Source organism: Vicia villosa, linkage group LG2 (genome assembly GCF_029867415.1).
Source record: "Vicia villosa cultivar HV-30 ecotype Madison, WI linkage group LG2, Vvil1.0, whole genome shotgun sequence".
Lineage (NCBI taxonomy): Eukaryota > Viridiplantae > Streptophyta > Magnoliopsida > Fabales > Fabaceae > Vicia > Vicia villosa.
The window spans coordinates 171,257,093-171,274,717 of NC_081181.1; the positions used below are offsets into that span (position 1 = coordinate 171,257,093).

Consider the following 17,625-nt stretch of genomic DNA (forward strand, 5'->3'; position numbering starts at 1 on the left):
CAACTTCAATAATTAATCATTAATAAGTAAATTTTTTTATTATTCAGAAAATAAAATTCTCCATCTTCATACAAGAAAGATGCATCTCACTCTCACAAGTTTAGAAAGTAAATCCCAAAAAACCGATAATTGAAATCAACAACATAGGGTGAGGAGCAGCCACATGAACACTGCTAGAAATATTAGAACTATTGGCTATTTTTACCAAGCTGCAATCAAGACCTTTTTGCCCTTCTCTGCACTCATGGGCAAATAATCCAGGTGGATATTTTCCATTGGCCTTTATGTAACTAAACATAATTGTAGCACAATTAGTTGTCAAGTCATTAATCTCATCAGCAAATGGACAAGCAAATTCTTTGAATGCCTCACAGCAAGCTCTTCGAGGGTATCTTGGACCTTTACATTGGCTTATTATGATTGTGTAGTTCTGGTGTTCAAAATCAACTTCACAAGCTGCAAAATTTGTAAAAATAAAATTATTTAATTATTGGCATTAACATAATGAATATATTTAGTGAAAACAATAAATATTAGAAAATAATAAAATATTATTTATATGAGGAATTATATAAAATAATATTAAAAGTAAAAGTTTTAATTTGGAGAATTATATGAACAATTTTATGGAGAATTATATAAAATAAAAAATTGTTAATTACCTTTCATAGTTTGTAGTAGGGCGCGGCCAGTGAAAGTATTAGACTCAAATATGTCATCTATGCCAAAAAAAAATTAAAACTATATTAAATTAATTTTAAAGATTTTTAATGTCTAAATATTTATATCATAGAAGAAATTCATTAAAAAAGTAAATTAACATACCTGATAGGAATGGAGAAGAGGTTGCCAATGTCATTAGGAGGAAAAAATAGAGAAAAGAAGAGAAGAAGGCATAAGCAACCTTCACCATTTGAGAGATACAAAAATGTTAGTGATACATTAGAATAGATAACACATAAATAAATAATCTTAATAAAATAAAAAAATAAAAAATCATGAATTAAATAAATATTCAATTATAAATATAGATTATGGAAGTTTAAAACTTAACACGAAACCATGAACAAAAAAATAAAATGCGTAGATAGAAAAAAAAAACATTAAGATCATATAAAAATAAATAAATTGTACCTTGAAATAGCAAAAGCAAGTTGAGAAAGCCATGGTTGAAGAAAAAAGAGAACCTAATATATTGGAATGAGCAACAATAGGCACTTCATGAATGAATAATATAATGCAAAACAGATAGTAACTAGCTAGTGACAGATTTTTCCACTTTGCTACAAAGACAAAATATATTTAATGTAGACCTAAGAAAAAAATAAGAAAAAATGGTAAGTAAGTGTCCGTTAACTGAAAAAAGAGTTTAAGTTTTATGGAAGACAGATGAATGCACTTAACAACAAAAAGTTTTCTAAAATAGCATTAATAATTGAATTAGATGATAGGAAGAATAATTTATACGAAATCAAGGCGGTGTGCGGGGAAAGTGATAGCCCTCATAGCTATCATGATGGTGTGATTATCAAGAGGGCAAAAAGGCAGGCTAAAGCCCACCCCTATCTAAGGCCCATAAGTTTGAGGGGAATTCTTTCCTTCTTGGGAGCAGCACTGCTCCATTAACTCTTGAGGAGGAGGGAATCTAAAAGTTCTATGGTGGAGATGTTACGCCTCCCAAGTCTTCCTTGTGGAATGATCCGGGTTTTGATGTTGTCAAGTTTATCAGATACCACCTCTTTTTCTTCGAAGAGTTTCCAAACGACTATAAGGTTCTCAACACCAAGTTGTCCCTCAAGCTATCTGACATGAAGGAGAATTATTTTTTAAGGAGTTTGATGATGGAACATGTCAATAGGGAAAGGCGAGATCATGATAAGAATGAACTAAGAAGAAAGCTCAATCATTATGAGGAGAGTTATGCCAAGGGCTAAGAGCTGCTTGAGTCCTTGCAACTTGAGAAAGAATATTCATGGGTGACTAACTTGGGTGAGACAAAGCTTGAAGCCAGCAAATTGCATGCTTCGGAGGATACTTTGAAGTTATCATAGAAATATTCCCTTCGCTCAAATAAGTATCAGAGGGCGAGGTATCAAAGCTCAAGGATAGATGGTGGCGAACTCTGATACATATTTCAGTCGTATGAAAAAACAAGTGTCCTTCTTCTATCCTATGCTTGATATGAGCTTTTTTATGATATATTCAAGGTTAGTCATGATATCTGAGTGGATTATGAGGAGGTGTCCCTTTCACGACTACAAAAAGATGGCTCGAACTATGCTAAACTATCTCATGTTTTAGTGTCAAATATTATTAACATATCAAGTATTACTTTTCCTTCATTAAACTTTAAGAATCCCTAACAAGAAAGTAACGTTGAAACAACAACCGATGGCTAACAGACCTCACTCCCTGATTCACCAACAAGAAAATAAATTCCACATAAGAATAATATTTTACCCTCATTCTTAAGAATAAAGCCTAAGAATGGTATCCCTAGGTTCGAGAACATCTCTATTGGGGAATACCAAAGAAAGTCGCTAATCGAAAGAGGTGCAATTTCTATGAATCAAGAACACCAATGAGGCTAAATTAATAGAGAAAGTCGATACTAATTGAAAATATGCCAAAATAGGCACAATTTCAATGGGCCAAGAACACCTCAAGGACAAATTAATAGAGAAAGACAATACTAACTAGAAAGATGCCAAAAGATACGCATTAACAGAAAAAGTTTGTATCGACTGAGAAAATAATTCTAAGAGACAGAAATCCAAAAAATACAAGAGAGAATTATCGCATATGAGATGCTACAGAATCATACACACCAAGTGTTAACCAATTACAAGAAGACACAATAAATGACCCCCTAAATTACTTACAAACTAACACACCCTCATTCAATCTGGCCTTCATACACTGTCTAATTAGGGTCCAGACCCAAGGTTAATAAGGTAATAAAAGGGTTTTAAAAAGAGAAATTGAGTTGTCACATCATTAAAACCTCGTGCATTTTCACAAGTGGCTGCCACTTAAAAGTCTAAAAATTATATACCAAGTCGAAGAACTTTTGAGCTAAAATCAAATATTCTCCTTTCAAAACAAAGACATGCCTCAATAAGATATTTCCTCAGCTCTACATTATCCAAGGACAAAAAAACAATTTTCTCTCTTGGACCCACAAATTTATGCTAGCCATAATGTCTTTTTAGAATCTCGTTCTTGTGATGAATGGAAGATGCATTTCTCTTTGATTCAATAAGTTGTGCCTCTATTATCATTTTTATCTTCTATAAATATTTCCACTAGGAAATCATATTGATTCTTATCTTTATCTAAGAACTATATTTTCTCCATGAGTTAACCCTTAGTCAACCGATGCTCATAAATAAACCTTTTTTCATATTTTTTCAGAAATGACAAAGATCTTTCTCATGTTTCATCCTTAAATCATAAAGCCGAGTTCAAACACAGCGTTATCGTGTCCCTATCCACCCGAGCTTCAAATCCAGTTTATTCCAAATTAGCGAGAAAGTGTTCCTATCTTAGCGTCTGAGTGCCACCATAAACAAGGAAAGGACAAATAAAGTCATCAATTTGGCTATAAATGGGATACATTTTGGTAATACAAGCTAGTAACCATTGGGCCCCAAATCGACAACCCATGAGGATTCGAATTTAGGGATCAGAGTGTGTATGGCATATGGATCTGAAGGAAGGGTTGTGTTAAATGAGGAATCCATTTCATTGGAAAATGATTAGCAAAACAATCTTCAAACAAATGTACACTTATATAGTATACACATGCTACTTCTCTTATTTATATCACAACATTGAGTAGTTCCATAGCTGGCATGCAAATTATGTCATTAGGGTTTTCATCATTTTATGGATTTGAGCCACTTGATCTGCTATTGCTATTGTTTCACTCACTACATGCACTAAAACTGATCTTTTGGTAGGAGCGAGTGTAGCTCTTATGGTTGGCCACTAGTAGGTATAAGGGATCAATATGAGTCTGAAAGCATCATTCATGATCCAAATAAATTTGAATTTACTTTCCAGATCCAAAACTTTCTAAGGTGCAAGTGAGAACTATTTGTTATACCACTCGATAATATCCCAACAACATGTAGCATCTAAAACATCATGGGTTTGAATTTGAACTCTGCAACATTATTCTCAAGTATAATAATTATGGTCTTCATGACATTAAGATAAAAGATAGAATAATCATTAATACTCTCTGCCTTATCATTTTCAATGCCATTGCCATATTTATTTTCCATAACTCTTTCTTTCTCTTCTTGATCTTATAGTTCCTCTTCAATTTGATTTTTTTCTTCAAAATATAGGGTTCTTGAAACAAATTATGCTCTATTCGAAATCTTTTAAGAACTCCCAATGTTCTTCTTGGCTCAGGGCCAGCTCTGTATTAAGGTGAAATCAACTTATGTATATAGGATCGCTGATGCAACTTGTTATTTTATAGAGATAGAAAAATAACTTAAATGCTCTAATGAGTTATCTGACTATACCAAATGAATAAATGGAAGTTTAATCATACAATCCTGAAAAACGAAGCCAAAAATTTGTTGTGGATAAAACATGTATAAGTACAAATAGTGAAATCATAGAAAGTGATAAGAAAGATATTGATCTTACGAGGATTGTGTTTTAAAATATCATAAGTCATTTGATACAAATAAAGTAATTCACGAGCTAAAAAGATAATATTATTATGTATCATGCAACAATTGTATAAAATAGTAGAACATAAAAGTGATTCCAAGTCATATATTGCAAAGATGTTGGACAATAATTCATTCCCTGATTTCATCTCATGTATGTGGTATCAAGTCATATATGACCCGAGCTAATCCTTGTAATGTTTATCAACAACATAAAAATATAAAATAGTTTGCTAAGATTATCATATGTCTAAATCATCATTAGCACCATTACACATCAAGTAAAACTTGATCTATTTACCACTATGACTTTAACCCTTTATTTCTAAAGTGATTAAGTAAGCAATTTATATTAATGTTCTATTTAATCATATTAGTTTATGAAATCCATTTACTAAATAATATAGGGTGAGGCATGATGAATGCATCTTTAGATCTATTCTCTTATCAAATTTTCTACATATTCCTCCAAGTTTCTCTTAAATATTTGTACCTTGATGTAATTTTTTTCTTTATTTTTATAATTCTACATTTTGCTACTTGGGTTCACTTCTTGTTATCCAAATAACATAGTTCCAAAAATAAGGAATATTTCTTCTTTGAGGTTGTATTAGGATATTACAGTTTCATGTGCTTGACAACTTTCATTTTTCCAAGTAGATTGTAGTCCTTATCCATTCACATCATCTTAGCATATAACCTCGACATCTAGAAACTTCTTATGTTTCATATTTATTTATGGTGTCACCACTCCAACCAACTTCTTTTGACACTTAAGTCTTCTAGAACAAATTGAGTGAAATAAATCCAATACACATTTTAGGATGAATTCAATTATTTTAGGACTCAATTATTTTGAAATAATTAATCACATTCTTTGACACCTAAGTAACAAGTGAGGAATTCAATTATTTTGGGACTCAAATAAATCACATAATTGGAGTTATCACCTAATACACATTTTCAACATCAATGAAGTTTGTAAATCCACTAAAACTTATGTTTAAGGGTATTTCTTCCAGGACTCGAAAGTCACATTGATCAGGAATCTAGTTGTCTTCCCAAATTCTAGCCGTTTTTCATTCTATATACTCCAAAAACAACCTATGAGAAACTCATATTGATTAGGAATCCAATTGTCTCAATATGTAACTAGGATTCCTACCAAACTTAGCCTTTATGAGGTTTTTCTTTAGGGAAATACTTAATGTTGAGGCACTTAGCTATCAAAGAATCGAGATTCATGAGGGGATTCCATTCCTACTTAACTAACATGGCCAAATTAAAATCGCTTAAGGTCTGAACGCAACCATCATTGAATTTTGGGTGCCGGGTCTTATTTAAGTTATTCTAGTAAGTTTTTTCCAAAGACTTTATTCACCCGACATAAATTACACTACATTTTCTCCATATGACTACCAAAAGGCCATAGTATGAAGGAATATACTCATAATGTCAGTTAGCATGGTCTAAGCCATTGTCTTGATGAGTGTAGCTCTCCAAGAAAAAGAATGAGATTTATATTGATCCACATAGGTAAAGATCCCCAAATATTTGGTTTTATTGTCATTGATAGCATGTTTGAAAAGCTCTTTCAAATAGTTGATGAAAACTTCATGAATGATGTCTTCCTTAAAACTCAACCTGCCATTAACCTTAGTATAAAAGTTATTCCACTATGTTTTTTCTTCTTTTTAAAGATTTTTTGCTGGAAATTTTTACTATTTTGATCTCATTCATTTTGCTAGTGAGTCTTTGTCGGCTGATCCCCCAAGTTTTATCACAAAGATAATTCACCAGTCGAGCTCTTGTGGGTAGGTTCTAATTAAATCATTTGGGATCTTCTATTAAAACTTAAGGATATTTCCCTTCATCTAGCAAAATTACCAAATTGATTCACTCCACAGTAATGAAGAGCATTAAGGTTATCTTCCAATTTATTCTTGGTAATATCCTTGTTATTATTCCAAGTCTTCTAACCACATGTCCTCAAGTTTCTTTGGTCTACTTTACAAAAGTTTGTGCACACTTTTGAACATATTAGAAATAAATATCGGTAAAATAGGACAATGGTCATATTTATGTCTAGTAATGCCAGTAAAATAGGACAATGGTCATATTTATGTCTAGTAATATGAGATTTTAAGCCTGCTCAACTATTGTTAAATTTGAGCTAAAAAAGATATTTTGGCATATCAAATATATGTCAGGAATGTTTTATATGATATTGACACTACACCGAATAGTACTTTTAATGACCAGGGTCGGCCCAAGACATGTTGAGGCCTAAGGTAAAATTAAAATTTAAAAATTTATAAAATATTAAAATTAAATTATTATATTTTATTTTAAACAAATAAACTATGTTTTTATTTATCCAATAAACAAATAAAATTATTGAACGTGTCGTTTATCAATTAGTGGTTTTTTATTCTAGGATAAAAATCAAATGGAAAAACAATTAAAATTGACACAAAACACCGTAAAAACCATACAACAATAAGCAATGTAATTGTTTATGGAATGCATACATATCAGGTTTTAATAACAGACATAATACTAAAAGTACTTATAGCATAGATATTCATCAGGCCTTGTAATGAAAGAAAAATTAGAGGCCCTAGGAAACCGCCTTTGTCGCCTTGCCTTATGACCGGGCCTGTTTATGACGAAGCTTTCATCTCCAACATGCTAAAAAACTGAGAGGATATGTTATGGGAGCGCAATGTTTTATTTTTTTAATAAAATAAACAATATGTTACGTCGGTGTTATACAAAACCGAGGTAACACCACTATAAGTTAGTGTCTTTATTTATTCATAAAAAAATTAATAAACCTGTTACCTTGCTTCGAATCCCCGTTTCTGTATTTAAAACTTTGTTATCAATAAACAAGAATAGTAAATAATAGAAAAACAAATATTTCATTGATAATAATAAACAATAACACAACAAAGAAAACTACTTAACAAATTCAAACTTCTGAGTCCCCTCAACTTCAATATTACTCCTAACTATCCCTAACTTATGGAAAAGTTCAGAAAGAAATTTTCCATAAGGTATAAGGAAAGTCGTTTCCTCCCGAGAAGTATTTATCATTTTCTTCAAGAAGTTGAAAATGGTAAGAGGAAGATTAACTCTCATGTTGTAGATGAGGAATAACAAGAGATGCTTGTCATACCAAGTAAGCGTTTTGAGGTCTTTCTCTCTTAGGCAGAGATTTGCCACTAGAAGTTGAAACCAAAATTTTGCAACAGGGAGTAGAGAAGCAGGATTGGAAATGTTATTTTGTTTTGCATACATTCGGTGAAGTTGGGTTGAATAAACATTGTTATTTTCAAAGTGTTAAACACAACTACCTGTCTCTTGACAATTGATTGTTATTGCAATCAGTGATGGAGTAATGAAGAAATGAGAGTCATTGATATAGGACTGGATGATTTCATCATGACCAGCTAGCACAATGGAGGCATTCATCCAGAACTCTTTAACGAGATTAGTGTATATGAGGCCATGAAGAATTTGAAAGTAATCATTCAACCCCTGTTTGTTAACAACTTTCCTTATTTTAAAACGATCGAAATCATTGAAATCTACATACTTCTCATTGATAATGAACAACAGATTTGCATCCATTTTTGAAATAATAGGACTTTGAAACAAGGAAACAATAAACAAAAAGTTGGTAATGAGACGTTAAAAATATGAAAATATTTTGAAACAATGTTTAAGATCACAACGAGACGTTTAAATAGCTCAAAAGCCTCCTTGATAATCCAAAAGAGACGTTACGAATAGAATATAACTGATCATTGCTATTCTAGTGATATGATTCCAAACCATGCGCGCTACGTCGGTGTTCTAACCTCTCTTTTAATTGTAAATAAATGTTCAAACCCGTAGGTTTTACAAAAAAATAGAGGGAACATTGGAACCACTTTTTTTAATTGTATTTTTTATTAGTAAATAAATGTTCTAACCCGTTGATTTTCCAAAAAAACGAGGGAACATTGGAACCTCTATTTTGATTGTATTTTTAATTTGTAAATAAATGTTTTAATTCGTCCGTAATCAAATCCTTGTCGTCCATTCCATGACTATCAACGCTCAAGACATTACCATTAGTGATTCGCATGAAACAAAAATAACTTCCTTTATAAAAGCATTCTGAAACATCATAAAGCCTTTGAAACTATACTCCACTTTAAGATTTGCAACATCATTTTATTTATTTATCTAACCTTTTTTTTGTTCCCCGTAATATTATGCACCCATCGTTTTATATTCCCCAAAATATCAAGGATTTGAAGATCCAATATCATGAAGAGTTTAAGGTTTGCAAGAGTGTTTGCCATGAATAGTTATCTGCGATGGATTGCTAGAGCAGGAGATTATTTGGGTATAAGGTTTGTGTTCTTATTTGAGCAGAAAATTATTTATTTGTCTAGCCTTTTTTTGTCTAACCCTTTTTTTTATTTATATAAGAAACATATGCAAGCAAAAGCCATAGAGAATCATTTTATTTGTTTGGAGAATATCAAAGGATTGAAGATCCAACATATGATTTTCATGGACAATTAATTTTTTTAATCTGGGTAAACACTGTAGTTTGTAAACGGTGTAACGAGATTTATTAAAAAAAACTAATGACCCCTCGATTTTTATAATAGACCGAGATAAAAAAGGCGCTAGTTTTTGTAAATAATAAAAGTGCAAAAGATGGGGTTCGAACCCATGCCATAATCAACCCTTTACCTCGGTGATTTAAAAACTGAGGTGTTAAGTCATTAATTTTCATGACGCCCTTCGTTATCTTGATTCTTTTGCTGAAGTAAGATGCATTTCGCGTCCGGCGTTAGAATCACTTTCTGTAATAGTGTGGCATGGAATGTCAAATTTATAAAATTAAATTGATTAAGAAATATTAGGATTAAAAATGTTAAAGAACTAGGATTCAAACTTTTATAAATAAAAAAATACTAATATATTAAAATTATATAAAAATATTAAATAAGACTTACTCAGCTGGTGGAACTTATCCTTTGGTGGAAAATAAGAATTTTGTTAGAGTATAACGAATAATGTACAACATTTATTTTTTTGTTTAATTTTATGTATTTTTTTAGCTATTGTTAAAATTTTAATAAAATAAATAATTCTTTTATTTGTAGGAAAATATAATACGATAAAAAAGAACTAAAACTCATGGATGTAGATCCTCTGCTGCTCTTTCTCTGCAGCTATGGTTCAGCACTAATAATAGCCATTAGAACATGCTATGTTTCTCACTTTTTCAATTAACATATTTTGTTTATTTTTCTCAACCACTAGATTTAGAGCAGAATACATGGCTGCATGCTTTAGGTTGGAGATGATCCATATGCAAAACTCATACGCACAAAACTTCAGGCGTGTTTAAATTTTATTTATTATTTAATAATGGTGATAATTTTAAATTTCATATTTAATCGATGTGGACAACTTTTTAAAAATGAATCATGATAATATTGATAAAATTAATTCTTTTCACAATGAATTATGTGTACAGTATAACAACACAAATTTATCACTTGATGTATATCAAGAATGTGTTTATTCATATAATCATACTATTTATTGTAAAATTGAAATATTAGAAGCGACATGTTTGTTAAGTGATAAAAATATATCTTTTTTAAATTAAGAGATCAAAATGAATTACAAAATTAACATGCAAAATTAAAAAAAAATTATTAATGAAACATTGTAAACTATTCATAAGAATTAGATAACTACGATCTTTCTACAATCAATGTTTGATTTTAGGGAATCCATTTTCTGAATCCACACCTTGTACTTTGTAACATAATCATTACACATAAAAACAAAAACATGAACAACTATAAGAATTAATAATTAATATAGTTTTCTTACTTGGTCTTAAAATAACTTCTCCACCATCACACATGAAAGGTGCATCTCACTCATACTCTTACAAACAAGTCTTTTCTTTCTTCACATTTTTTGTCTTCAAAACAAATGGAAAATAAATCCAATAAAACCAACAAATGAAACCATCACCATAGAGTTAGGAGCAGGCACAAGAACACTACTAGAAGTACTATTGTTAACATCTGAACATTCAAGACCTAATTCACCTTCTTTACATTCATTAGCAAATAATCCAGGTGGATATTTTCCATAGAGATTTATGTAACTAAACATAACTTCAGCACAATTAGTTGTCAAATCATTGATGTTATCAACAAATGGACAAGCAAATTGTTTTAATGCATCACAACAAATCTTTGGACGGTATTGTGGTCCTTTACATTGACTTGTTAGGATTGTGAAGTTCTTGCTCTCAAAATCAACAGTGCAAGCTACACAATTAAAACAATGTTATGTTATATTTGGTTAATGAACTGAATCGTGTTGCACAAATAGTTCTAGAATCAAATCAAATAACAAATCAACCGAACCCAAATTGAAGGGAAAAAATGAAAAATGGTACATACAAGTTTAAATTTTTTATTAAAAAAATTTGAAAAAAAAATATAATGGTTCGGCTATTTAACAAATAGTTTGATTTGGAAAAAAATCAAAGAAAAATATAATAGTTCGGTTGAAACATTCAAAAAAGTATAATGGTTCAGTCATTTAACAAATGGTTTGGTACGACTCAGAATTCCTAACCGATATATAAAACCATGTGTTGGTTTGATTTGATTCTAGGTAAATTGAAATGCTTATGTTCGGTTAGAATGATCTTTTACTATGGTTCGATTCAGTTTTCTAACTAAATTATATTATAAACAACATTATGATATATTTACAATTCAATCATTGAGAAGGTTGAGTATAACACAAATAAAGTGTTACTTTCCTAAATATTTTCTTAAGTATATGTTTAATATCATTGTGAATTTGATGAAATCAAAATGTTCCTATGGTTTTGTTAAAAATTTTAAAGTTTAGTTTCTGTTTTCAAAATCATGGTGGTACAGTGATATCACCAAATTCATCGTCATGAAAATAAATACCAAGTTATAATCATATTACTAATGAAATGAGATTATCATATTTTAATTAGTAAAAAACCCCAAATTATGATCAATAGAACCAATATAATTTAGGGTACTTTGTTAATCTTTTATTTTGACATTTGAATTAAAAGAAACTCATATTGAAGATGAATGAAAACCACAAACTACTATCTAGTAACCTATATAAGATAAAACTAGAAATAAAATTAAAAAGAGGCATGATAACAAGTAATTTTACCTTTCTTAGCTTGTAAGAGGGAACGACCAGTGGATGCACCAGAATCAAATATGTCATCTATGTAAAAAAGTCAAAACCAAATTAAACAAATCTTAACAAATTTCATTATCTATATATTTATAATTTATCAAATGCCACATTATTTCTATGATTGAAAAATGATTTAACATGAAAGAAATTAATGTACTTGATATGTATGAAGAAGATGTGACCAATGTAGCTAGGAGAAAAAAATAGAGAATGGAAGAGAAGAAGGTATATGAACCCATTTTCTCTTTCACTCTCACAACTTTTTGTTATTAAATTTTCTTTATTCCTTTGAAGAGGTGTTTTTTTTCCTTTTTGTTTTTCTTGGTTTTGGAGAGAAGAAAGGAAAATCGGTGACATTGCAAGAATTGTGGTGGAAATGAAATTGGATTGTTTGTTATATTTGACAATGTTTCAATGGCTCTCCGCATGTTACATTAGCATTAGTAGTTATTAGTTTTGATAATGTAACAACCACAAAAATATATTGATGTTCCCTCTTTTAAAATAAAAATATATGTAGTATTTTTTTGGATAAAAATATAACTATAATGGAAGTTATTCATAAGTAAATAAAAATATATTAAAACATTTAATATAATTATTTACTTGCTAATGAGTAATGTTATTAAGGATTACAGTTGAGAAAAAACATGTATGGTTGAGGATTTTATAAAGTTCCTTATCTAAAACTAAGAGTAGATAGAGATTATAAGTAATTAGATGAAGTAACTTATTAGATTATTTCATGTGGTGGCCATACTATATTAAACCCACCAACTTCATTATTTCATCTCTTTATGTCATCATTTCTTCCTTCCCTCTTTGTCCGGTTTATCCCTTGTAGAAAAATTAAAAAATCATAAACATATTTGGTTTGTCTAGATTACTTTGTTTGTGCTAAAATCATGACACAACATGTTGTATTACCTTTTTTATATGGGTTAATAGTAATTCACCCCTCTGTAATGTTAGCGAATTTTTCTTTTCCCCTTTCCCTACCTTTTGGCAACGGTTTTTTCAAAAAAATTGTTGCCAAAACCTGTCTTTGGCAACCGTGGGGGGAGTAAACCGAAACACGCTCATATTACAAGGGGTAAAATACTATTAACCCTTTTTATATTGACTTTTATACACACATGGCATATATTATGGGTGTAACATACAAATGAATTTTAAGACTATGAATTGTAAAATGAACTAAAACATAAACATGATCACCTCCATTTTTGTCTCTCTATTTTACATTTCAAACCCTAACAAAGAAAATAATTGAAAATCAATGAAAACCAATTAAGTAGAAGAAGGAAAAGAATTGTGAAAAAAGTTTTGAACTTAAACGAATCATATTGTGTGAGAATCTTAGTCAATTTTAGGTTTCACAGTTTAGTGTTGCTCAGTTCATCTTGCTTCCATTTTCTAGTTTTAGCAACTGTGAAGGATAAGGTAAACATCCCTTAAATATTTATACTTATAGAAGTGAGGGTGATGTTAAATAAGTAATGTTTGATGATACTAAATAAGAGAGAATCATTCAAGTTAAATATGGATTTGGAGTAATGGAAGTGAATCCATCACCTAATGGACCTAATAGAGTTGAAACCAATGAAAAATTCTTTAGAATAAAGATATATGGTTCTAGGTCTAATGAAGAAAATAATTTCAAAAATGAAAGTGAAAGTAATTGTTCCTATTAGAGCTACTAGTATAAGTATCCAATGAAGGAAAAAGTCCAAAAAAAAAGATTAATATGGTTTTTATTTGAGTGAAGGTAGCTCATACCCAAATGACTCTAATGAGGAAAAAGCTCATAAGTATGAGAAGTTTAGGAAATAATAACTAAGTAGGAAATATGAGTTCATGATGGGTATTGCATTTAATTCTCTTGCAAAATTTAAAGATAGTATCATTGAGTGATCAATATTAAATGAAAGTGATGTTTATGTTACCAAATGTGATTTTTTGATAATAACATTTTAAAATATTTTAATGCCACAATTTTAAATTATATGGGTTAAACCTATCTAGACAATGTGCAAGTGGGCTAGAAATTATTTAATGACTAACATGATATTTTCTAAGAAAAAACATGAGAAATAAAACCATAATAATATGCTTATGCATTGGAAAAAGAGTATATAAAGAAGTATTTTTTTAGTGGTTAGTGAACACCATCTTGTTCTCTGGCGATAAAGAGTGGCAGGTTACACATTCATTTGATAAACATTCGTTTATAGTTGATGTTAGAAAATTAATACTATTTCTAATTTCTAAGATTTCATATGCATCTCTTGTAGGCATGTTATTGCATCATTAAACTATAGAACATAAAACTATGGGTTGTATGTATACCAATATTAGCAACTCAAACATATGCATTATTCTATAGATATTAAATGAGTCCAATGGTTGGTGTGGGTATGTGGCCTAGAGTGAAGGTTGTTGAACTTTACCACCTCTATACAAGAAGGGCCCTAGTAGGACTAAGAAAATTTGAATATGGTAAAAATTTGAGGGTGGATCTAGAATGAGGTGATATGATGTGCAATACAGACGCACAAAATGTGATAGATTTGGAGACATTTCAAGAAAGTGTAAGAACACAACTCAAGATCCAAACGCATTGAATATAAATGTACATACATTTTTATTGTGTGTTTATAATGTCATTATCTTGTTACTTTTGTCCTCATTGTTACTTACCAATGATTTATAGAGGAAAGAATCAAGGAAATCAATTAAGACAATTGATGATGATGGTGACACTGCAAATGATATAACTAATGAAAATGTAATTGATAACATTGGCGTCACTACAAATTTGATAACAATACCACTACAAATATAATAAATGACGTCACTGCAACTAATGTCATTGATGTTACTACTCAGGCTCGGCCCTGTGCCTGTGCAACCTGCTCCACAACACCGGGCCTCACAATCACGAGGGTCTCATAATTTAAGTATACTATGGTTAATAAGGCACTAGATAATGATATATTTTTTAGGAAGAATATATCCTTCTCATGAAAGATTACCACTTTAATCTATTGTAAAAAAAATTATAAAGGTTACCACTTTTTATGTATTAACATATTAAATAGTAAATTAATTTATTTTAAATTAAATAATTATGATTACATTTATAATAAATGAACAAATTAAGTTATTAACAACTTGTTTTAGTATAATTTAATATAGTATTTATAATATTTTATAATCTTTCCTACTAATTCAATTTTCTCGTTTAAATCCTAATAAAAATTTTATATAATTTTTTAAAAAAAATATTAATATATGTTTTGTATAAAAGATTTATATTTGTAAATTGTACACATCACTTCACAATTCTTATGATGTATCTAAATTTTGATGACTTCATAAATGTAAAAATTTTAAAATTTAAATTTGTGAATGTTCATATTTTGTATAAATATGAATTGAAACAATGATTTAATGTCTAAAAGATGATACTGATAAAAAATATGTAAATCACATTTATATATATATATATATATATATATATATATATATATATATATATATATATATATATATATATATTAAATTTCTACAAAAATGTTCTTTTTAAATATATTATTTTATCTAATTTTTAATATTATTTATAATTTAAATATATAATGATTTAAAATAATAATTTTTTATTAGAGGACCTATTTAAAAAAATATAACAAGGTCTCTATATTGTTTGGGCCGGCCCTGTTACTACTGCATCATATACAAATGCAATTGCAACAAATGTATCACATATCAATAGATAATTGTTGGATGATTTAGATGATAATATGTTTAGCTAATAAAAAGTGAAGAAAAATCCAATAGTTGGTAGTGTCGTGACTAAATTGGATCATTCGTTGAATCAATAGTTGCTTCTTTTTAACACATTTGAATTTTATTCACTTTAAATGTATTTTTGGGTACACCGGTGTTTTCCATTTTAATTGAATTTTTTAAAATAAATAAAACATTATGGAAATATATGCAATATACATTGTCTCAAATGATATGTTCACAATTATACATTGTGGCACATTACAAAAAATAGAACTATAATGAAAAATGAGATAAATATAAGTGATTTAAAAGGAAGGGGGAATCTTAATCACTCGCCCTATTGTTTCAACATCTCTAAAATTTTCATTTTGGGTTTTCAATTGTATTTAAAACAAACATCCTCATTACTTGTTCACATCAATATGTAGGCAAATTTCTTCCACTTGAATTACCGACATATGATGTTTTACTTCCCCCATTTAGAATAAATATGATTTGATTTGAATATAAAAAATATGAGGATTCAGAACACCTGAACATAACACATAGCAGAAAAACATGAGCTTTGATGGTTTCCATTGTGTTTTTTAAGACCGAATGAAGTAAAAATAAGGAGAAAGAAAAGTGGAGGAATATATGATTTATAATACCACATGTATGTCACACCCATTAAAATTGTCATATTTGTAAACAAAATATAACATATCATATCATAATTTTTGGATAATAAGATGCCATAAAAGAATAAAAAACAAAATAATCTTAAATTTTAAAAATTTATTAAAAGGCACATTATGTTAAACTATAACTCAAAGAGGATAAATCCCTTATATATATATATATATATATATATATATATATATATATATATATATATATATATATATATATAGCATATCAAGTGAGAGCATTTTTAAATGAGAGATGAGAGGAAGAAATATCAACCATTGGATTCATCAAGAAAGAGAAATTAATAGCCTCATTAATGTAGTATATCGTGCCCCAAGAAGTTGTAGCTTACGTAAAAATGAGGAAGGCCAACATGGGGCCAAAAGGGGGGTACCCAACGAAGCTATCAACCATTTGAAAGGGGCCATAAAGCTGTCTGAGTGACAGCCCTTTTGGTTGGACTTTTTTCACCCGAACTCTTTTCCACTTGCCTAGTAGATAGGGAGAATGTGCCCCATTATAACGGGCTAAATGAGCATGTCAAAGAAGGAATAAATCATTTATCCTAATGAACTAGTACTTGAGGGGAAATAAATTCCCCCAACTCATGCCTATATGCCTCTATAAATACCTCAGTCTTAGAGTTAAAGAGATAGATCATAACTTACCCAGCACAATGCATAAACACAAATCCTCTCAACTCATGTGAATTGTCACTCTCTTACCACCATAAACATCACCAAACAAGATCTATCATCACTATGACCAAGCCCTAACCACCGTTAACTACAAAGGCCTCTAGTTATCCCTTATCCGCGCAGAGATATCACATACTCCTATACATTTTGACAAGTATAGTGACATTTACCATGGGACCCGATAAAACTAACTGGTCGTAACAGATCTTATTAACAATCTTGTTCTACTCACTTTGATTGACAATGGTAGTATTGGCTCCGTTTAATTTAATAAAGTTTTAGTTTTTTTCCTATTATATGTTGTCTTATGTGTTTCACATGTCAATGTTTTCAATGTCAACAAAATTGTATCTTTATAAGAGAATCACACTTCCTAGGAAATATAAAGGATAATGGCGCCGCAAAAGGGGTCACTAAACAAAGTGGCCTAGTTGTAATGGAAAAAAATAGTAAAAAAATGTGTAAACCTATATGCGGCGACA

The 17,625-nt window shown here is 29.8% G+C and overlaps 2 protein-coding genes across 2 annotated transcripts; both read right to left on the reverse strand.

The window, feature by feature from the left end:
- Positions 1–12: 12 nt before the first annotated feature.
- On the reverse strand, positions 13–1,270 carry LOC131647435 (GPI-anchored protein LLG1-like). The gene is made up of 4 exons (XM_058917323.1): positions 1,135–1,270; positions 826–904; positions 663–719; positions 13–456 (listed from the first exon to the last, which is right to left on the reverse strand). Exons 1-4 carry the CDS (start codon positions 1,165–1,167, stop codon positions 101–103), a joined length of 525 nt encoding a protein of 174 aa, XP_058773306.1. The 5' UTR covers positions 1,168–1,270; the 3' UTR covers positions 13–100.
- Positions 1,271–10,549: 9,279 nt separating this feature from the next.
- On the reverse strand, positions 10,550–12,322 carry LOC131647436 (GPI-anchored protein LLG3-like). The gene is made up of 3 exons (XM_058917324.1): positions 12,142–12,322; positions 11,955–12,011; positions 10,550–11,053 (listed from the first exon to the last, which is right to left on the reverse strand). Exons 1-3 carry the CDS (start codon positions 12,221–12,223, stop codon positions 10,701–10,703), a joined length of 492 nt encoding a protein of 163 aa, XP_058773307.1. The 5' UTR covers positions 12,224–12,322; the 3' UTR covers positions 10,550–10,700.
- Positions 12,323–17,625: the final 5,303 nt, after the last annotated feature.